The sequence below is a fragment of the Ranitomeya imitator genome, chromosome 2 (genome assembly GCF_032444005.1).
Source record: "Ranitomeya imitator isolate aRanImi1 chromosome 2, aRanImi1.pri, whole genome shotgun sequence".
Lineage (NCBI taxonomy): Eukaryota > Metazoa > Chordata > Amphibia > Anura > Dendrobatidae > Ranitomeya > Ranitomeya imitator.
Genome location: NC_091283.1, coordinates 29,871,261 through 29,891,402, shown reverse-complemented (window position 1 = coordinate 29,891,402; position 20,142 = coordinate 29,871,261). Strand labels below are relative to the sequence as shown.

General features: G+C 49.8%; 1 protein-coding gene across 2 annotated transcripts in view; it reads right to left on the bottom strand.

Annotated features, from left to right (window-relative positions):
• Nucleotides 1-19,710, bottom strand: part of LOC138661554 (neurogenic locus notch homolog protein 1-like) — an 89,673-nt gene extending 69,963 nt beyond the window's left edge. For both annotated transcript variants that reach the window (XM_069746356.1, XM_069746357.1), the window contains exon 1: nt 19,574-19,710. In XM_069746356.1, coding sequence (XP_069602457.1) covers nt 19,574-19,625 — 52 coding nt within the window. In that variant the 5' untranslated portion in view covers nt 19,626-19,710. The remainder of the gene's footprint in view (nt 1-19,573) is intronic.
• Nucleotides 19,711-20,142: the final 432 nt, after the last annotated feature.

The window sequence follows — 20,142 nt, the reverse complement described above, 5'->3', positions numbered from 1 at the left end:
ATATAAGACATATTTTCAGTTGTTTCGCACTTTTTTGTTAAGTATATAATTCCACATGTGTTAAATCATAGTTTTGATGCCTTCAGTGTGAATGTACAATTTTCATCGTCATGAAAATACAGAAAAATCTTTAAATGAGGTGTGTCCAAACTTTTGGTCTGTACTGTACAATGTACAGCTAGGACATATAGTATTTCCATAACTCCTTTATTAAATTCTAGCTGGCTGAACAAAGGACTCAGGCTATATGGATTGGGTCCACAGGGGATCTTCCTGTAAAAGGTTACATACCAGCTGATAGTGGGGGTGTGATTCCTTTGTTGATTGAGCTGGCCAGGTGCCATGTTACCACAGCATGTGCTGAAGGATTTTTTATAATTCTATGCCCAATGGTATACAGATGAATGACATGGAGTTATGTCTCCAATATTCTTCACAATGATAAATTCACATGTTCTAGATAAGTACACAGGATATAGGTAAGTAGCAATAAAGTTTAGGCAGGAAATACAGACATTCTGGAGAGATAAACAGGTTCAATGCCGAAACATTGGGCTCGTCAAAATGTTTGTCATCTTTCTTAGATAGTTCAGAGGCAGATTTATTATTCTGTGTGGCCATATTTTGAACAAGAATCATAGAATCCTAGAATGTTAGAGTTGAAAGGAACCTTCAGGGTGATCGTGTCAAATCCCCTGCTCAATGCAGTATTCAATAAACCATCTCAGACAGATATCTGTCCAGCTTCTGTTTGAAGACTTCCATTGAAGGAGAACTCGTCACCACCTCTCGTGGCAATTCATTCTTAGTCTTCACTCGAGCCAAGTTCCTTATTCACTTCCACCATTTTTTCTTCTACTTTTGTGTTTGACGATGATTCTCTAGTATTAATGGACGTGACATAGGTTGTGCTCATGTTTTTGTTGGATTTATTGAACACAGGCTTTCAGAAAAATGCTAATTGTTGCACATACTCACTGCACTTAAGAAGTGGCCACAAAAATGACTGTATAATTCTTAAATTGCAGTTTTGTTTTGCATTTAACAAAGAGCTAGCGCAAAAGTTGGAAAATTCTGAAGAAAAACCCACAGAAAACATAAACACAAAAAACTGTATAATATCTCTGGTCCAGAAAGGCAGGCCATGAAGGTATACATCGTGGAGAGTTTGGTCATATCAGACCATCCTCATCCCCCATTGCTGTGGGGTTTTTCTTTTTAAAGAAGAAAGATGGGGGTTACGCCCATGCCTAGATTTCCGCGAACTCAGTATGATCACGGTCCGGCATCCGTATCCGCTCCCTCTCATCCTGGACCTATTCAATCAGATTGTAGGAGCAAAATGGTTTTCAAAACTAGAGGGCTCAGGGCGGCGTATAATCTTATTCGTATTAAAGAGGTGGATGAGTGGAACACAGCATTTCATACGCCTGAGGGATGCTATGAGAACCTGGTGATGCCTTTTGGGTTGACGAAGTCTCCTGCTGTCTTTCAGCACTTTGTAAATGACATCTTTAGTCACCTCTTAGGCAGATTCATGGTTATCTATCTTGGTGACATATTAATTTATGCACCTGACCTTGAGTCACATCAGGTACATGTCAGGCAGGTCTTACAGATACTCAGAGACAATAAGTTATAAGTTAAACCCGAGAAATGTATGTTCTCAGTTGAGGAGATCCCTTTTCCAGGATATGTGTTATCGTACACCAGTTTTCGCATTGAATGTCCGGGTCATACTGGAAGGCATCCACCTGAGGATTTGAAGGCGTTACAAAGGTTTTTGTAACTACTGTAAGTTCATCAAAAACTTTTCAATAGTAGCCAAACCTCTGACGGATATGACCAGGAAGGGGGCAGACTTTTCCAAGTGGTCCAGCCCCGCCAGAGAGGTATTCGATACCTTGAAGTGTTTTGCATATGCACCGACCATCCTGCAGTGTCTGTGCGCATTCAAAGACGCAGGGCTGCCACTAGGAATTTCAGGGCTCCATACTGGCAACATTTTCGGGGCTCCCTTGAGACTCCGCCCAGACTCCACCCCTAGAACTGTCCACAGCCCCACTGCTCTCTCTTGGAAAAACTCCACTTCTCACCAATCACACATTAACAGTTCCCATCACCAGATCACACATATAGCCAGCAGCTTTTGTTTTGGCCAAAAGATTTTTTAAGCCGCCACCACCACAAGGTAGACTCTTTTGGCCGAGCACTACTCTACTCTATCCTAGTAATCATTTGTTAAAATATCCAATGCAATTTTGGTATATTTTATTTTTCAATTTTTAAAATGACCAATAATATCACATACAAGGGACAAATACCACCGCATCATGGCCAGACACCACATTACCACCACATAGTGACCTATAATACCACATACAAGGAACAAATACAGTCACATCATGTCCAGACCACATATTACCACAACAGTGACCAAATAATATCACATACAAGGAACAAAAATACCTCCACACCATGTCCAGACCACATATTACCACCACATAGAGACCAAATAACAGCCCCAACAAGGAACAAATACCGCCACAAAATGGTCAGACAATATATTACCACCACATAGTGACTGAATACTACAATACTGATCATTAATAAAAAAACAATACTAATATCAACATAAGTGCCATTATACACAGGAGATCTGTACTTAGTATGCAGTGTCTTTGTACAGGTAATACAGTGATTACCGGTGACATTATACACAGGAGCTCTGTATATAGTGTACAGTGTACAGGTAACACAGTGATCAACAGTGACATTATACACACAAGCGCTGTATATATTGTACAGGCTATACAGTGATCAATTAAATTATACACAGGAGCTCTGTATATAGTGCCCCATGATCCTGCCCCATCTGTATCCATCCTGCCTCATAATCCTGTCCCATCTAGCTCCATTCTTGCCCTCTGTCTCCCATCCTGCTTCCTGTGTCTCCATTTTTGCCCTCTGTGTCTTCATTCTTGCTCCGTGTCTCCAACCTGCCCTCTGTGTCTCCATTCTTGCCTCCTGTCTCTCCATTCTTGCCCCTTGTCTCCCATCCTGCTCCGTGTCTCAATTCTTGCCCCCTGTGTCTCCATTCTTCCCCCTGTGTCTTCATTCTTCCCCGTGTCTCCCATCCTGCCCCTTGTGTCTCCCATCCTGCCTCCTGTCTCCCATCCTGCCCCATGTCTCTATCTTGCCCTGGGTCTCCATTCTTCACCCTGTGTCTCCCATCCTGCCCCCTGTGTCTCCATTCTCCCCGTGTCTCCATTCTCCCCGTCTCTATTCGTCCTCCTGTGTCTCCATTCTTCCCCCTGTGTCTCCCATCCTGCCCCCTTTGTCTCCATCCTGGCCCGTGTCACCATTCTTGTCTCCCATCCTGCTCCCTGTGTCTCCACCCTCCCCGTGTCTCCATTCTTGCCCCGTGTCTCCATTCTTCCCCGTGTCTCCCATCCTACCCCTTGTGTTTCCCATCCTGCCACCTGTCTCCCATCCTGCCACCTGTCTCCCATCCTGCCCCATGTCTCCATTCTTGCCCCCCTGTGTCTCTCATCCTGCCCCATCTGTCTTCATTCTTGCCCCCCTGTGTCTCCCATCTTGCCCCATGTGTCCTCATTCTTGCCCCGTGTCTCCCATCCTGTCTCATGTGTTTCCATTCTTGACCCCGTGTCTCCCATTCTGCCCCATGTGTCTCCATTCTTGCACCCCGTGTCTCCAATCTTGCACCGTGTCTCCCATCCTGCCTCATGTGTGTCTCCATTCTTGCCCACCATGTCTCCATTCTTGCCCCCCCGTGTCTCCAATACTGCCCCGTGTGTCTCCATTCGTGCCCCGTGTCTCCTTCTTGCCCCTTGTGTCTCTATTCTTCCCCCGGTGTCTCCATTCTTGCCCATGTTTCCATTCTTCCCCCGGTGTCTCCATTCTTGCCTGTGTTTCCATTCTTCCCCGTGTCTCCATTCTTGCTCCGTGTCTCCATTCTTGCCCCGTGTCTCTATTCTTCCCCCGGTGTCTCCATTCTTGCCCATGTTTCCATTCTTCCCCCGGTGTCTCCATTCTTGCCCGTGTTTCCATTCTTCACCGTGTCTCCATTCTTGCCCCATGTCTCCATTCTTGCCCCGTGTCTCCATTCTTCCCCATGTCTCCATTCTTGCCCCGTGTCTCCCATTCTTCTCCCTGTATCCCATTCTTCCTCGTGTCTCCCATCCTGCCCTGTGCCTCCATTGTTGCCCCTTGTGTCATTATTCTTCGCCGTGTCTCCATTCTTGCCCCGTGTCTCCCATTCTTCCCTGTGTCTCCCATCCTGCCCCGTGTCTCCATTCTTTCCCCTTGTGTTTCTATTCTTGCCCCGTGTCTCCCATTCTTGCCCGTTGTGTTTCTATTCTTGCCCCATGTCTCCCATTCTTCTCCGTCTCCCATTCTTCCCAGTGTCTCCCATTCTTCCCTGTGTCTCCCATCCTGCCCCGTGTCTCCCATCATGCCCCGTGTTTCCATTCTTTCCCCTTGTGTTTCTATTCTTGCCCCGTGTCTCCCATTCTTGCCCCTTGTGTTTCTATTCTTGCCCCATGTCTCCCATTCTTCCCCCTGTCTCCCATTCTTCCCCGTGTCTCCCATTCTTCCCCGTGTCTCCCATTCTTCCCCGTGTCTCCCATCCTGCCCCGTGTCTCCCATCCTGCCCCGTGTCTCCCATCCTGCCCCGTGTCTCCCATCCTGCTCCATGTCTCCCATTCTTCTCCCTGTGTCTCCCATTCTTGTCCCGTGTCTCCTATCCTGCCCCCTGTGTCTCCATTCTTGCCCCCCTGTGTCACCCATCCATTATCATGGATGTTTTGTGTCGGAGAATCAGGAGGACTGGGTTACCTTCTTACCTCTGGCTGAATTTGCAGTAAATGGTCGTTGTCATGAGTCTACTGGCAAGTCCCCGTTCTTCGGGGTGGTTGGGTTTCATCCTCAGATCAGCTCATTTAATAATGATCGTTCTTCTGGACGACCTGAAGAAGCATGGCTGTCATCATGTACAACGTTCATGTGGCAAGGGGATACTGATAATTTGAAGATGGGGTCTAAATATAAGAGTGTGGCTGATCTGAGACGCTTGGTGGGTCCGGACCTGTGAGACGGTGACTTGGTGTGGTCAGGCTTGGACTGGCCCACCGGAGAACCGGAGGATCCTCCGGTGGGCCCTGGCACTGACACCTGCTGGCAGGGCCTCCCCCCGCTCCAGGGCCCGATCCCCCGCCGCCACCGCCCGCCTTGAATACTCACCCTGCCTGCTCCAGCGATGGTCTCGGCGTCTGCACTGCAGCTCGTCCTGAACGAGCTGTCACGTGACACCGCTCATTAAGATCATGAATATGCGCATATTCATGATCTTAATGAACGGTGTCACATGACCGCTCAAGCAGGAAGAAGGTGCTGCGCCGGCGGCGCCGCCGCCTGGAGTCGGGACAGAGCGCGAGGGATGTCGGCACGGCCGTGCAGTTCGACAGGTGAGTATGAGGGACGGGGAACGGGGGGGATGAAGGAGGACATAAGCCGGCGCGCCGAGCAGGAGCAGGAGCGGGAGCGGGTGCGGAGAGATAAGCCTGCATGCAGGGGGGAATATGAGCCATGCAGGGGGGAATATGAGCCATGATGCAGGGGGGAATATGAGCCATGATGCAGGGGGGAATATAAGCCATGATGCAGGGGGGAATATGAGCCATACAGGGGGGAATATAAGCCATGCAGGGGGGACTATGAGCCATGCATACAGGGGCGGAATATGAGCCATGCATACAGGGGGGGGGGGATATGAGCCATGCACACAGGGGCGGACTATGAGCCATTCATACAGGGGGGAATATAAGCCATGCAGATGGAGATATGAGTCATGCATACAGGAGGGGGTAATATGAGCTATGTATATGGGATAGGAGGGAGATGAGCCATGCAAACAGGAGGGGGGGTCATTATACAGCATTGAGCATCGTGTGTGGCCAATGGACATTATACAGTATGGAGCATCATGTGTGGCCAATGGACATTATACAGTATGGAGCATCATGTGTGGCCATTATACAGTATGGAGCATCATGTGTGGCCATTTTACAGTATGGAGCATCATGTGTGGCCATTATACAGTATGGAGCATCATGTGTGGCCATTATACAGTATGGAGCATCATGTGTGGCCAATGGACATTATACAGTATGGCACATCATGTGTGGCCATTATACAGTATGGAGCATCATGTGTGGCCGTTATACAGTATGGAGCATCATGTGCGGTCATTATACAGTATGCAGCATCATGTGTGGCCATTATACAGTATGGAGCATCATGTGTGGTGGCCGTTATACAGTATTGAGCATCATGTGTGGCCGTTATACAGTATGGAGCATCATGTGTGGTGGCCGTTATACAGTATTGAGCATCATGTGTGGCCATTATACAGTATGGAGCACTGTGTGGCCATATTTTTGTTTGCTTATAATTATTGTATATAAAACAGTGTGATCAGCCGCGCTAAATGGCTGCGGTTGGGACGTGGATATGGGTGTGACTAGTTGTGAAATGGGTCTGGTCAGAGGCGTGGCCTAAATTTTGCCGCGGCGCACTACGCGCGCCGCAAACTTAATACCTCCTTCCCTTCAAAAGTTGGGAGGTATGGTACCACATTTGCCAGATCACGGCAAGTGCCGCAAATCCCATAGGGAATGAATGAGGCCGAACGCAGTGTTGCCGTAAGTGATCCATTACGCGGCAGTTGCAAAAGGCGACTTTATCATCAGCGATTCTTGCCAAAGTCACTGCGGATAGTGTCATACTCACCAATGGGGGAGGCAGCGCTAAAAGTGCCTAGGGCAGCAGAAACTCTAAATACGGCCCTGGGGGGGCTACATTATATTCTGTGGGGGGACTGCATTATACTCAAGGTACTATATTATATTATGGGGGGCTACATCATACTATATGAGGGGTTACAGTATACTCTATGGGGGGCTGCATTATATTCTGTGGTGGGGCTGCATTATTCTCTCAGGGGATGCAGGGGGGAATATGAGCCATACAGGGGGGAATATAAGCCATGCAGGGGGGACTATGAGCCATGCATACAGGGGCGGAATATGAGCCATGCATACAGGGGGGGGGATATGAGCCATGCACACAGGGGCGGACTATGAGCCATTCATACAGGGGGGAATATAAGCCATGCAGATGGAGATATGAGTCATGCATACAGGAGCGGGTAATATGAGCTATGTATATGGGATAGGAGGGAGATGAGCCATGCAAACAGGAGGGGGGGTCATTATACAGTATTGAGCATCGTGTGTGGCCAATGGACATTATACAGTATGGAGCATCATGTGTGGCCAATGGACATTATACAGTATGGAGCATCATGTGTGGCCATTATACAGTATGGAGCATCATGTGTGGCCATTATACAGTATGGAGCATCATGTGTGGCCAATGGACATTATACAGTATGGCACATCATGTGTGGCCATTATACAGTATGGAGCATCATGTGTGGCCGTTATACAGTATGGAGCATCATGTGCGGTCATTATACAGTATGCAGCATCATGTGTGGCCGTTATACAGTATGGAGCATCATGTGTGGTGGCCGTTATACAGTATTGAGCATCATGTGTGGCCATTATACAGTATGGAGCACTGTGTGGCCATATTTTTGTTTGCTTATAATTATTGTATATAAAACAGTGTGATCAGCCGCGCTAAATGGCTGCGGTTGGGACGTGGATATGGGTGTGACTAGTTGTGAAATGGGTCTGGTCAGAGGCGTGGCCTAAATTTTGCCACGGCGCACTACGCGCGCCGCAAACTTAATACCTCCTTCCCTTCAAAAGTTGGGAGGTATGGTACCACATTTGCCAGATCACGGCAAGTGCCGCAAATCCCATAGGGAATGAATGAGGCCGAACGCAGTGTTGCCGTAAGTGATCCATTACGCGGCAGTTGCAAAAGGCGACTTTCACATCAGCAATTCTTGCCAAAGTCACTGCCGATAGTGTCATACTCACCAATGGGGGAGGCAGCGCTAAAAGTGCCTAGGGCAGCAGAAACTCTAAATACGGCCCTGGGGGGGCTACATTATATTCTGTGGGGGGACTGCATTATTCTCTCAGGGGACTACATAATATTATGGGGGCTACATCATACTATATGAGGGGGCTACAGTATACTCTATGGGGGGGCTGCATTATATTCTGTGGTGGAACTGCATTCTCTCAGCGGACTACATTATATTCTGTTGTGGGTGGCATTATACTATATGAGGGGGCTGCATTATACCCTATGGGGTGCTACATTATTTTCTATGGTGGGGACTGCGTCATACCTGAGAGGGTTGCATTATATTTTGTGGGGTGCTGCATTATATTCTATGAGAAGGGACTGCATTATATTTTATGAGGGGGCTACATTATATTCTGTGAGGGGGCTACCCCAACCCTTGCTACATTATTAAGACGTGAACTACCTTATATTATACCCTGATATTAGCGCTTTTTACTGCACAATTGGTGGTCTTGTATCTATTTCTATGTAGCTACATAGTGGGCCCCAAGAATGATTTTCTCTGGTGGGCCCAAGGTGCTCCAGTCCGACGCTGGGTGTGGTTGTCCTCTAGGAACATTAACTTGAAGAACTTCACCTCTTTTTAAAGGGTGCAAATTTCTTTTGGCAGTGCAGGGATTCATTTGTTCTGTTAAGAGCTAGGCCTCTCAGCTGTGGACAGTTAGCCACTCCTATCACATGTTATCTGGGTCCTGACTGACACACATCGTCAGAGCTAGCTTATGCTGCAGGTCTGGGAGGATAGTAGTTGGTGCATTCCTCTGTTATATTTGAGTATATATGTATGTCTGGTATTATCCGTTTCCCTTGTTCATGTTCCCTTATTCGTATGGTTAGTGTATTACGGTACACTACTACTCCCCTCTCCCCTGGGCAAGGGAAACGTACAGACGGAGGACGGACCTAAGGCAAGGTATGTAGCCTCAGCATCTTTACCCTCAGAAGTAACCCGGGGAACAGGACGAGCTAGGGTGCCCCCTAGTGTTAGGGATAGAGAGGATGCCCCTGGTCATGGGTCACCCGACAACAGAGTCATGACAAATATATTGCGTCCAGGTATCTGGAGCAATAAACTGCAGAGCGTACAGGTATCTGGAGCAATAAACCGCAGAGCGTACAGGTATCTGGAGCAATATACCGCAGAGCGTACAGGTATCTGGAGCAATATACCGGAGAGCGTACAGGTATCTGGAGCAATATACCGCAGAGCGTACAGGTATCTGGAGCAATATACCGCAGAGCGTACAGGTATCTGGAGCAATATACCGCAGAGCGTACATGTATCTGGAGCAATATACCGGAGAGCGTACAGGTATCTGGAGCAATATACCGCAGAGCGTACAGGTATCTGGAGCAATATACCGCAGAGCGTACGGGTATCTGGAGCAATATACCGCAGAGCGTACAGGTATCTGGAGCAATATACCGCAGAGCGTACAGGTATCTGGAGCAATATACCGCAGAGCGTACAGGTATCTGGAGCAATATACCGCAGAGCGTACAGGTATCTGGAGCAATATTGTTGTGAATTCTGCTTTTGAGTTCCCTCCGGTGGTTGTAGGTGGGAATGCAGTTGTCTCTGAGTCACAGTCCTGGTCAGGTGTATCTGATAATTACAATTCGGACTGGGATATTTAGGTGTGCTGGATCCTTTAGCCCTTGCCAGTTGTCAATGTTCCTTGTGAAGTGTTGGATCACTTTCTGGCTTCTCCTGCTTGCTGACAAAATTAAGCAAAGATAAGTTTTTGTTTTTTTGTATCTGTGACACACTGCTGTGTGCTTGTTTCAGTTTTATTCCTGCTCTGATTGTAGGATTCACACTGGAGTTGCAGATTTACGCTCCTACATCTATTAGTTAGATGTAGGAAGTTTTTGTAATTTCTGCTGTGGATGTTTTTGAAGGGTTTTATACTGACCGCACAGAACTCTGTCCTATCCTGTCCTATCTGGCTAGAGTCGCCTCCTGTGCTAAATCATGTTTTCTGCCTGTGTATGTTTTTTCCTCTCCGACTCACCGCCAATATTTGTGGGGGGCTGTCTATCCTTTGGGGATTTTCTCTGAGGCAAGATAGTATTCCTATTTCCATCTTTAGGGGTAATTAGTCCTCCGGCTGTGACGAGGTGTCAAGGTGTGTTAGGTACACTCCATGGCTACTTCTAGTTAAGTTCAGGATTGCGGTCAGTACAGTGGCCACCATCTCCAGTGAAAGTTCTCATGCAGCTCCAAGGTCACCGGATCACAACAAATATACCGCAGAGCGTACAGGTATCTGGAGCAATATACTGCAGAGCGTACAGGTATCTGGAGCAATATACCGCAGAGCGTACAGGTATCCGGAGCAATATACTGCAGAGCTTACAGGTATCTGGAGCAATATACTGCAGAGCGTACAGGTATCTGGAGCAATATACCGCAGAGCATACAGGTATCTGGAGCAATATACTGCAGAGCGTACAGGTATCTGGAGCAATATACCGCAGAGCGTACAGGTATCCGGAGCAATATACTGCAGAGCGTACAGGTATCTGGAGCAATATACCGCAGAGCGTACAGGTATCTGGAGCAATATACCGCAGAGCGTACAGGTATCTGGAGCTATATACTGCAGAGCGTACAGGTATCTGGAGCAATATACCGCAGAGCGTACAGGTATCTGGAGCAATATACCGCAGAGCGTACAGGTATCTGGAGCAATATACCGCAGAGCGTACAGGTATCCGGAGCAATATACCGCAGAGCGTACAGGTATCCGGAGCAATATACTGCAGAGCGTACAGGTATCTGGAGCAATATACCGCAGAGCGTACAGGTATCTGGAGCAATATACCGCAGAGCGTACAGGTATCCGGAGCAATATACCGCAGAGCGTACAGGTATCCGGAGCAATATACCGCAGAGCGTACAGGTATCCGGAGCAATATACCGCAGAGCGTACAGGTATCTGGAGCAATATACCGCAGAGCATACAGGTATCTGGAGCAATATACTGCAGAGCGTACAGGTATCCGGAGCAATATACCGCAGAGTGTACAGGTATCCGGAGCAATATACTGCAGAGCGTACAGGTATCTGGAGCAATATACCGCAGAGCGTACAGGTATCTGGAGCAATATACTGCAGGGCGTACAGGTATCTGGAGCAATATACCGCAGAGCGTACAGGTATCCGGAGCAATATACTGCAGGGCGTACAGGTATCTGGAGCAATATACCGCAGAGCGTACAGGTATCTGGAGCAATATACTGCAGGGCGTACAGGTATCTGGAGCAATATACTGCAGAGCGTACAGGTATCTGGAGCAATATACCGCAGAGCGTACAGGTATCTGGAGCAATATACCGCAGAGCGTACAGGTATCTGGAGCAATATACTGCAGGGCGTACAGGTATCTGGAGCAATATACTGCAGAGCGTACAGGTATCTGGAGCAATATACCGCAGAGCGTACAGGTATCTGGAGCAATATACTGCAGAGCGTACAGGTATCTGGAGCAATATACTGCAGGGCGTACAGGTATCTGGAGCAATATACTGTACACAGTCTGTGACATGACATATAAATGCATCATTTAGCTCAGTCACCAAACAGACGAGCCACTCAGGACTCTGGTAAAGCTGGGTGATGGCCCCTAACACCTAATTATATAAAAGGGAAGCATTTGTAGTTTTCAGGTGACAGATCTCTGTCTTTTTCTTGGAAAGTCTGTGTTGATGTTCTCGCCTCTCGGCGCCTTCTGTGTGATGATTTCCTCCCATCATCTCTTCCAATTGATTTATTACCAATCTGCTCTGTGATATTTCTGGACAGACGCGATGTTCTGCAGCTGCATCCTGTCCTGTCCCATCCATTCCTCTGTACACAAAACACATCTGTCCAAAAGCTTAATATCCGCCCCGAGATCTGTGAGACCACAACACATAGTGCGGCGGTGCACAAACCAAGAAATATGGCGGAAGAAGTCCTGCAGGGTGATATCAGGTGTATGGTAGAAGGAGTCCTGCGGGGTGATATCAGGTGTATGGTAGAAGGAGTCCTGCGGGGTGATATCAGGTGTATGGTAGAAGGAGTCCTGCGGGGTAATGTCGGGTGTATGGTAGAAGGAGTCCTGCGGGGTAATGTCGGGTGTATGGTAGAAGGAGTCCTGCGGGGTGATGTCGGGTGTATGGTAGAAGGAGTCCTGCGGGGTAATGTCGGGTGTATGGTAGAAGGAGTCCTGCGGGGTAATGTCGGGTGTATGGTAGAAGGAGTCCTGCGGGGTAATGTCGGGTGTATGGTAGAAGGAGTCCTGCGGGGTAATGTCGGGTGTATGGTAGAAGGAGTCCTGCGGGGTGATGTCGGGTGTATGGTAGGAGTCCTGCGGGGTGATGTCAGGTGTATGGTACAAGCAGGGCCGGCTCAAGGTTTTCGAGGGCCCCGGGCGAAAGAGTCTCAGTGGGCCCCCCCCCCTTTAACACATACCCCGATTTATGATGCCCAGATACGGCAGAGAAATGTATAGTACAATGCCAGATTTCACTTCCTACATGAGTGACAGCTATTGTAGATTCTGCAGTGTATATATACAGGAGGAAAGGTGCTGTGCAGTGTATATATACAGGAGAGGTGCTGTGCAGTGTATATACAGGAGGAAAGGTGCTGTGCAGTGTATATATACAGGAGAGGTGCTTTTCTGTTTTGAGTTTTTCTATGAAACAAAGACTTTTCTACATAAACAACGTTGTTTGGTTTTGCGGCCCCAACAGATCTGTGCTACAAAGTAACAGGCGGCTCGGGCATTAATGAGGGACCTGATGCTGAATCCTTTCCACAAACCCTAATGACCCAATTAGTGCCCCGTCATTAGAAGCTCATTAAACGCCTCCCTGTCCCGAGCAGTCATGTACAGTATGGGGGGATCCTGCAGCCCACCCCCTGACTGCTCCATACCATACACTGCCCTCTGTCGCGCTCACTATTACCCTGTGCATTTCTCCGTCATCGTTACCCCATGTTACACTTGTCACCCCCCACTACAGAGTAGCAGGGCAGCCAATGTCACCCCCTCCCGGACCCTAATGGCAGCAGGAAATGTCTGCTCCTCTATTGGGTTGGAACCTGATTTAATCAAGGAATAATGTGGATTTGTTGCCGGTGGCAACCAATGTTGCTGTGACTGCACAGTGTGACCTGGAGGAGAGAAGCTGAGACTCCAGAGCAGAAATCACCCACATGCCAGCACTGGGCAGAGTCCCTCCAGTCACCAGCCTGGGGCCACGGGGCCCCAACCTACAGCCCACAGCTCAGTTTTATCCATGGCAGCAGCTCCCCTTCCTCCTGGCATCTGGTTAACCCCATTTATGCGGGTCGGATTGTTATCATTAAGGTTCAGCAATAACCTTCATACAGATGGGAAGGGGTTAAGCTTCTTCCTACCCCACTGGTGCAGGTTTGGTGCAGCATGCATGTATTCTGGGTGAGCTGGGTGGCTACAGGCTGCACCCCACCAGCTGCTCCTCCAGACATCACCCACATTTTTAGGCAGCGGAGACAGACAGCAGCAGACTGAGCCACAACTGCAACCACTGCTGGATACCATAGCACTCACTCAGGCACTAGTAGGACGGAGCTCCTCCGGAATCTGCCTGATAAACTTCAGCACTGTCTGCAGCCACCCAGGGGGAGAGCAGAGAATGTGCTCTCTCCGCCCACAATGTCACACTGGCTGCCTTCTGTTAACCCCTATGTGTGCCTGCCTGGCTGCACTGACTGAGTGAGAAGATCCTTGTGTCAGAGCTGGCACATAGGGGTTAAGAGAAAGCAGCCAGCGTGACTTTGTGGGGGGAGAGAGCACATTCTCCTGCTCTGCTCTCCCAGCTGTATCTATGACAGCATGAGCGGGCCCCCCCCTCTCCCCAGGGCCCTGGCATTTGCCCGCTGTGCCGGGTACTGACGCCGGCCCTGAGTACAAGGAGTCCTGCGGGGTGATATCGGGTGTATAGTACAAGGAGTCCTGCGGGGTGATATCGGGTGTATAGTAGAAGGAGGCCTGCGGGGTGATGTCAGGTGTATAGTACAAGGAGTCCTGCGGGGTGATATCAGGTGTATAGTAGAAGGAGTCCTGCGCGGTGGTATCGGGTGTATAGTACAAGGAGTCCTGCGGGGTGATATCGGGTGTATGGTAGAAGGAGTCCTGCGGGGTGATGTCAGGTGTATAGTACAAGGAGTCCTGCGGGGTGATATCGGGTGTATGGTAGAAGGAGTCCTGCGCGGTGGTATCAGGTGTATGGTAGAAGGAGTCCTGCGGGGTGATGTCGGGTGTATGGTAGAAGGAGTCCTGCGGGGTGATGTCGGGTGTATAGTAGAAGGAGTCCTGCGGGGTAATGTCGGGTGTATGGTAGAAGGAGTCCTGCAGGGTGATGTCGGGTGTATGGTAGAAGGAGTCCTGCGGGGTAATGTCGGGTGTATGGTAGAAGGAGTCCTGCGGGGTGATGTCGGGTGTATGGTAGAAGGAGTCCTGCGGGGTAATGTCGGGTGTATGGTAGAAGGAGTCCTGCGGGGTAATGTCGGGTGTATGGTAGAAGGAGTCCTGCGGGGTAATGTCGGGTGTATGGTAGAAGGAGTCCTGCGGGGTGATGTCGGGTGTATGGTAGAAGGAGTCCTGCGGGGTAATGTCGGGTGTATGGTAGAAGGAGTCCTGCGGGGTGATGTCGGGTGTATGGTAGAAGGAGTCCTGCGGGGTAATGTCGGGTGTATGGTAGAAGGAGTCCTGCGGGGTGATGTCGGGTGTATGGTAGAAGGAGTCCTGCGGGGTAATGTCGGGTGTATGGTAGAAGGAGTCCTGCGGGGTAATGTCGGGTGTATGGTAGAAGGAGTCCTGCGGGGTGATGTCGGGTGTATGGTAGAAGGAGTCCTGCGGGGTGATGTCAGGTGTATAGTACAAGCAGGGCCGGCTCCAGGTTTTCGAGGGCCCCGGGCGAAAGAGTCTCAGTGGGCCCCCCCCCCTTTAACACATACCCCGATTTATGATGCCCAGATACGGCAGAGAAATGTATAGTACAATGCCAGATTTCACTTCCTACATGAGTGACAGCTATTGTAGATTCTGCAGTGTATATATACAGGAGGAAAGGTGCTGTGCAGTGTATATACAGGAGGAAAGGTGCTGTGCAGTGTATATATACAGGAGAGGTGCTTTTCTGTTTTGAGTTTTTCTATGAAACAAAGACTTTTCTACATAAACAACGTTGTTTGGTTTTGCGGCCCCAACAGATCTGTGCTACAAAGTAACAGGCGGCTCGGGCATTAATGAGGGACCTGATGCTGAATCCTTTCCACAAACCCTAATGACCCAATTAGTGCCCCGTCATTAGAAGCTCATTAAACGCCTCCCTGTCCCGAGCAGTCATGTACAGTATGGGATCCTGCAGCCCACCCCCTGACTGCTCCATACCATACACTGCCCTCTGTCGCGCTCACTATTACCCTGTGCATTTCTCCGTCATCGTTACCCCATGTTACACTTGTCACCCCCCACTACAGCGTAGCAGGGCAGCCAATGTCACCTCCTCCCGGACCCTAATGGCAGCAGGAAATGTCTGCTCCTCTATTGGGTTGGAACCTGATTTAATCAAGGAATAATGTGGATTTGTTGCCGGTGGCAACCAATGTTGCTGTGACTGCACAGTGTGACCTGGAGGAGAGAAGCTGAGACTCCAGAGCAGAAATCACCCACATGCCAGCACTGGGCAGAGTCCCTCCAGTCACCAGCCTGGGGCCACGGGGCCCCAACCTACAGCCCACAGCTCAGTTTTATCCATGGCAGCAGCTCCCCTTCCTCCTGGCATCTGGTTAACCCCATTTATGCGGGTCGGATTGTTATCATTAAGGTTCAGCAATAACCTTCATACAGATGGGAAGGGGTTAAGCTTCTTCCTACCCCACTGGTGCAGGTTTGGTGCAGCATGCATGTATTCTGGGTGAGCTGGGTGGCTACAGGCTGCACCCCACCAGCTGCTCCTCCAGACATCACCCACATTTTTAGGCAGCGGAGACAGACAGCAGCAGACTGAGCCACAACTGCAACCACTGCTGGATACCATAGCACTCACTCAGGCACTAGTAGGACGGAGCTCCTCCGGAATCTGCCTGATAAACTTCAGCACTGTCTGCAGCCACCCAGGGGGAGAGCAGAGAATGTGCTCTCTCCGCCCACAATGTCACACTGGCTGCCTTCTGTTAACCCCTATGTGTGCCTGCCTGGCTGCACTGACTGAGTGAGAAGATCCTTGTGTCAGAGCTGGCACATAGGGGTTAAGAGAACGCAGCCAGCAGTGACTTTGTGGGGGGAGAGAGCATGTTATCTCCTGCTTTGCTCTCCCAGCTGTATCTATGACAGCATGAGTGGGCCCCCCCCTCTCCCCAGGGCCCTGGCATTTGCCCGCTGTGCCGGGTACTGACGCCGGCCCTGAGTACAAGGAGTCCTGCGGGGTGATATCGGGTGTATAGTACAAGGAGTCCTGCGGGGTGATATCGGGTGTATAGTAGAAGGAGGCCTGCGGGGTGATGTCAGGTGTATAGTACAAGGAGTCCTGCGGGGTGATATCAGGTGTATAGTAGAAGGAGTCCTGCGCGGTGGTATCGGGTGTATAGTACAAGGAGTCCTGCGGGGTGATATCGGGTGTATGGTAGAAGGAGTCCTGCGCGGTGGTATCGGGTGTATGGTAGAAGGAGTCCTGCGGGGTGATGTCGGGTGTATGGTAGAAGGAGTCCTGCGGGGTGATGTCGGGTGTATAGTAGAAGGAGTCCTGCACAGTGATATCGGGTGTATGGTAGAAGGAGTCCTGCACAGTGATATCGGGTGTATGGTAGAAGGAGTCCTGCACAGTGATATCGGGTGTATAGTAGAAGGAGTCCTGCGCAGCGATATCGGGTGTATAGTAGAAGGAGTCCTGCGGGGTGATGTCGGGCGTATAGTAGAAGGAGTCCTGCACAGTGATATCGGGTGTATAGTAGAAGGAGTCCTGCGCAGCGATATCGGGTGTATGGTAGAAGGAGTCCTGCGGGGTGATATCGGGTGTATAGTGGAAGGAGTCCTGCGGGGTGATATCGGGTGTATAGTAGAAGGAGTCCTGCACAGTGATATCAGGTGTATGGTAGAAGGAGTCCTGCGGGGTGATATCAGGTGTATGGTAGAAGGAGTCCTGCGCGGTGGTATCGGATGTATGGTAGAAGGAGTCCTGCGGGGTGATGTCGGGTGTATAGTACAAGGAGTCCTGCGGGGTGATGTCGGGTGTATAGTAGGAGTCCTGCACAGTGATATCGGGTGTATGGTAGAAGAAGACCTGCGCGGTGGTATCGGGTGTATGGTAGAAGGAGTCCTGCGCGGTGATGTCGGGTGTATGGTAGAAGGAGTCCTGCGGGGTGATATCGGGTGTATAGTGGAAGGAGTCCTGCGGGGTGATATCGGGTGTATAGTAGAAGGAGTCCTGCACAGTGATATCAGGTGTATGGTAGAAGGAGTCCTGCGGGGTGATATCAGGTGTATGGTAGAAGGAGTCCTGCGCGGTGGTATCGGATGTATGGTAGAAGGAGTCCTGCGGGGTGATGTCGGGTGTATAGTACAAGGAGTCCTGCGGGGTGATGTCGGGTGTATAGTAGGAGTCCTGCACAGTGATATCGGGTGTATGGTAGAAGAAGACCTGCGCGGTGGTATCGGGTGTATGGTAGAAGGAGTCCTGCGCGGTGATGTCGGGTGTATGGTAGAAGGAGTCCTGCGGGGTGATATCGGGTGTATAGTAGAAGGAGTCCTGCGCAGTGATGTCGGGTGTATGGTAGAAGGAGTCCTGCGCAGTGATATCGGGTGTATAGTAGAAGGAGTCCTGCGCAGTGATGTCGGGTGTATGGTAGAAGGAGTCCTGCGGGGTGATATCAGGTGCATAGTAGAAGGAGTCCTGCGCGGTGATATTGGGTGTATGGTAGAAGGAGTCCTGCGGGGTGATGTCAGGTGTACGGTAGAAGGAGTCCTGCGGGGTGATGTCATGTGTATAGTACAAGGAGTCCTGCACAGTGATATCGGGTGTATGGTAGAAGGAGTCCTGCACAGTGATATCGGGTGTATGGTACAAGGAGTCCTGCGGGGTGATGTCGGGTGTATGGTAGAAGGAGTCCTGCGGGGTGATATCGGGTGTATAATAGAAGGAGTCCTGCGGGGTGATATCGGGTGTATGGTAGAAGGAGTCCTGCGGGGTGATATCGGGTGTATAATAGAAGGAGTCCTGCGGGGTGATATCGGGTGTATGGTAGAAGGAGTCCTGCGGGGTGATGTCGGGTGTATGGTAGAAGGAGTCCTGCACAGTGATATCGGGTGTATGGTAGAAGGAGTCCTGCGGGGTGATGTCGGGTGTATGGTAGAAGGAGTCCTGCACAGTGATATCGGGTGTATGGTACAAGGAGTCCTGCGGGGTGATGTCGGGTGTATGGTAGAAGGAGTCCTGCGGGGTGATATCGGGTGTATAATAGAAGGAGTCCTGCGGGGTGATGTCGGGTGTATGGTAGAAGGAGTCCTGCGGGGTGATATCGGGTGTATAATAGAAGGAGTCCTGCACAGTGATATCAGGTGTATGGTACAAGGAGTCCTGCGTGGTGATATCGGGTGTATAGTAGGAGTCCTGCGTGGTGATATGGGGTGTATGGTAGAAGGAGTCCTGCGCGGTGATATCGGGTGTATAGTAGAAGGAGTCCTGCGCGGTGATATCGGGTGTATAGTAGAAGGAGTCCTGCGGGGTGATATCAGGTGTATAGTAGGTGTCCTGAACAGTGATATCGGGTGTATAGCAGAAGTGACACAGATACCAATAGTAAAGGTATTGTGCAGCGACAGAGATACTAGATATTTGATGTAGAGTAAGACAAGTTGTATTGTGCAGTGAGGCAGACTCCAGGCACCAAGTGCAGAGTAGGAGAGGTAGTACTGTAAAATAACAGGTGGTGCATTGGACAGCTACCAGAAATCAGGTGCAAAGAATTTGCGTAGTATGGTGCAGTGATGCAGGCAGTGCACTGGACAGATATCAGGTACAGACTAAAAAAAACAAAAAACAAACAAAACAGCCAATAGCTACCATAGAGAATGTGAGAAGTGGTACTGTGCAGATATCTACAGCATCAAAGTAATAGTTACATGGTCTTACATAATTATGAGACGCCCTCGGAGGTGGTCCTGTGCGGATGTCTGCACCTCTGGGTGACCACTAACTATAGACCTGGAATTTGGGTGATCGCTCATTCCTGGTCCTACCTGCCCAGTTCTCAACACTTATTGTCCATCTCCTCCGGCCCACATTCACCTTCTGCTATTCTTGTCCTGACCGTCTCCGACAAGCCTCCATTCTGCCATGACAGCCCCCCATCCCATTTGTCCTGAATGAGGCCCATACAAGTGGTCATCCTCAGCGATGGGGCGACTACTATTTCTGACACATATTCGGCCTGGTACCGGCCATGGCTTACCTTTACAGATCGTCAGCGAAGACCAAGCCAAGAACATCCAAAGGCTGCCCATCACAGCTGGACATATTTCCCAGGGCAGGAAGGTCCTCACCAGCTTGTGGGCATCCCAAAAAGTCTCCCCGCTCCACACAACTCCTTCCCCATCACACAATAAGAGAATGAGTGAGGTCAGACGCAGGAAAGTGCCCCCCCATCTATATCATTATAGGACAAACTGCACCCTGTAACTTCCTGACTGCAGACAATAGGGAGAGCCTGAGAACCGAGCGGCAGGAGGGGGTGGGGTGCTCGGGAAATATTAGTGTGCATCTATGAGGGGAAACATAGGAAGCTGTTAGCTCTAGTACCGAATGGCAGAAGTATCGCTTCTACGACATTGTCAAACGAGCGCTTCATCCGGGGATCACCTCCCGTAATTCACTTTTCTACAAGATGTTTACAACCTGCCATATCTTACACTGTCGGAGGTGTCAGACCTCCAAAGGGTTTATTTTTGTGACGTACGTACAAGCAGATCTGAGGTAAAATCCACAGTTGCTAGTTTATTCATCCAAATCCATTACTAGAAT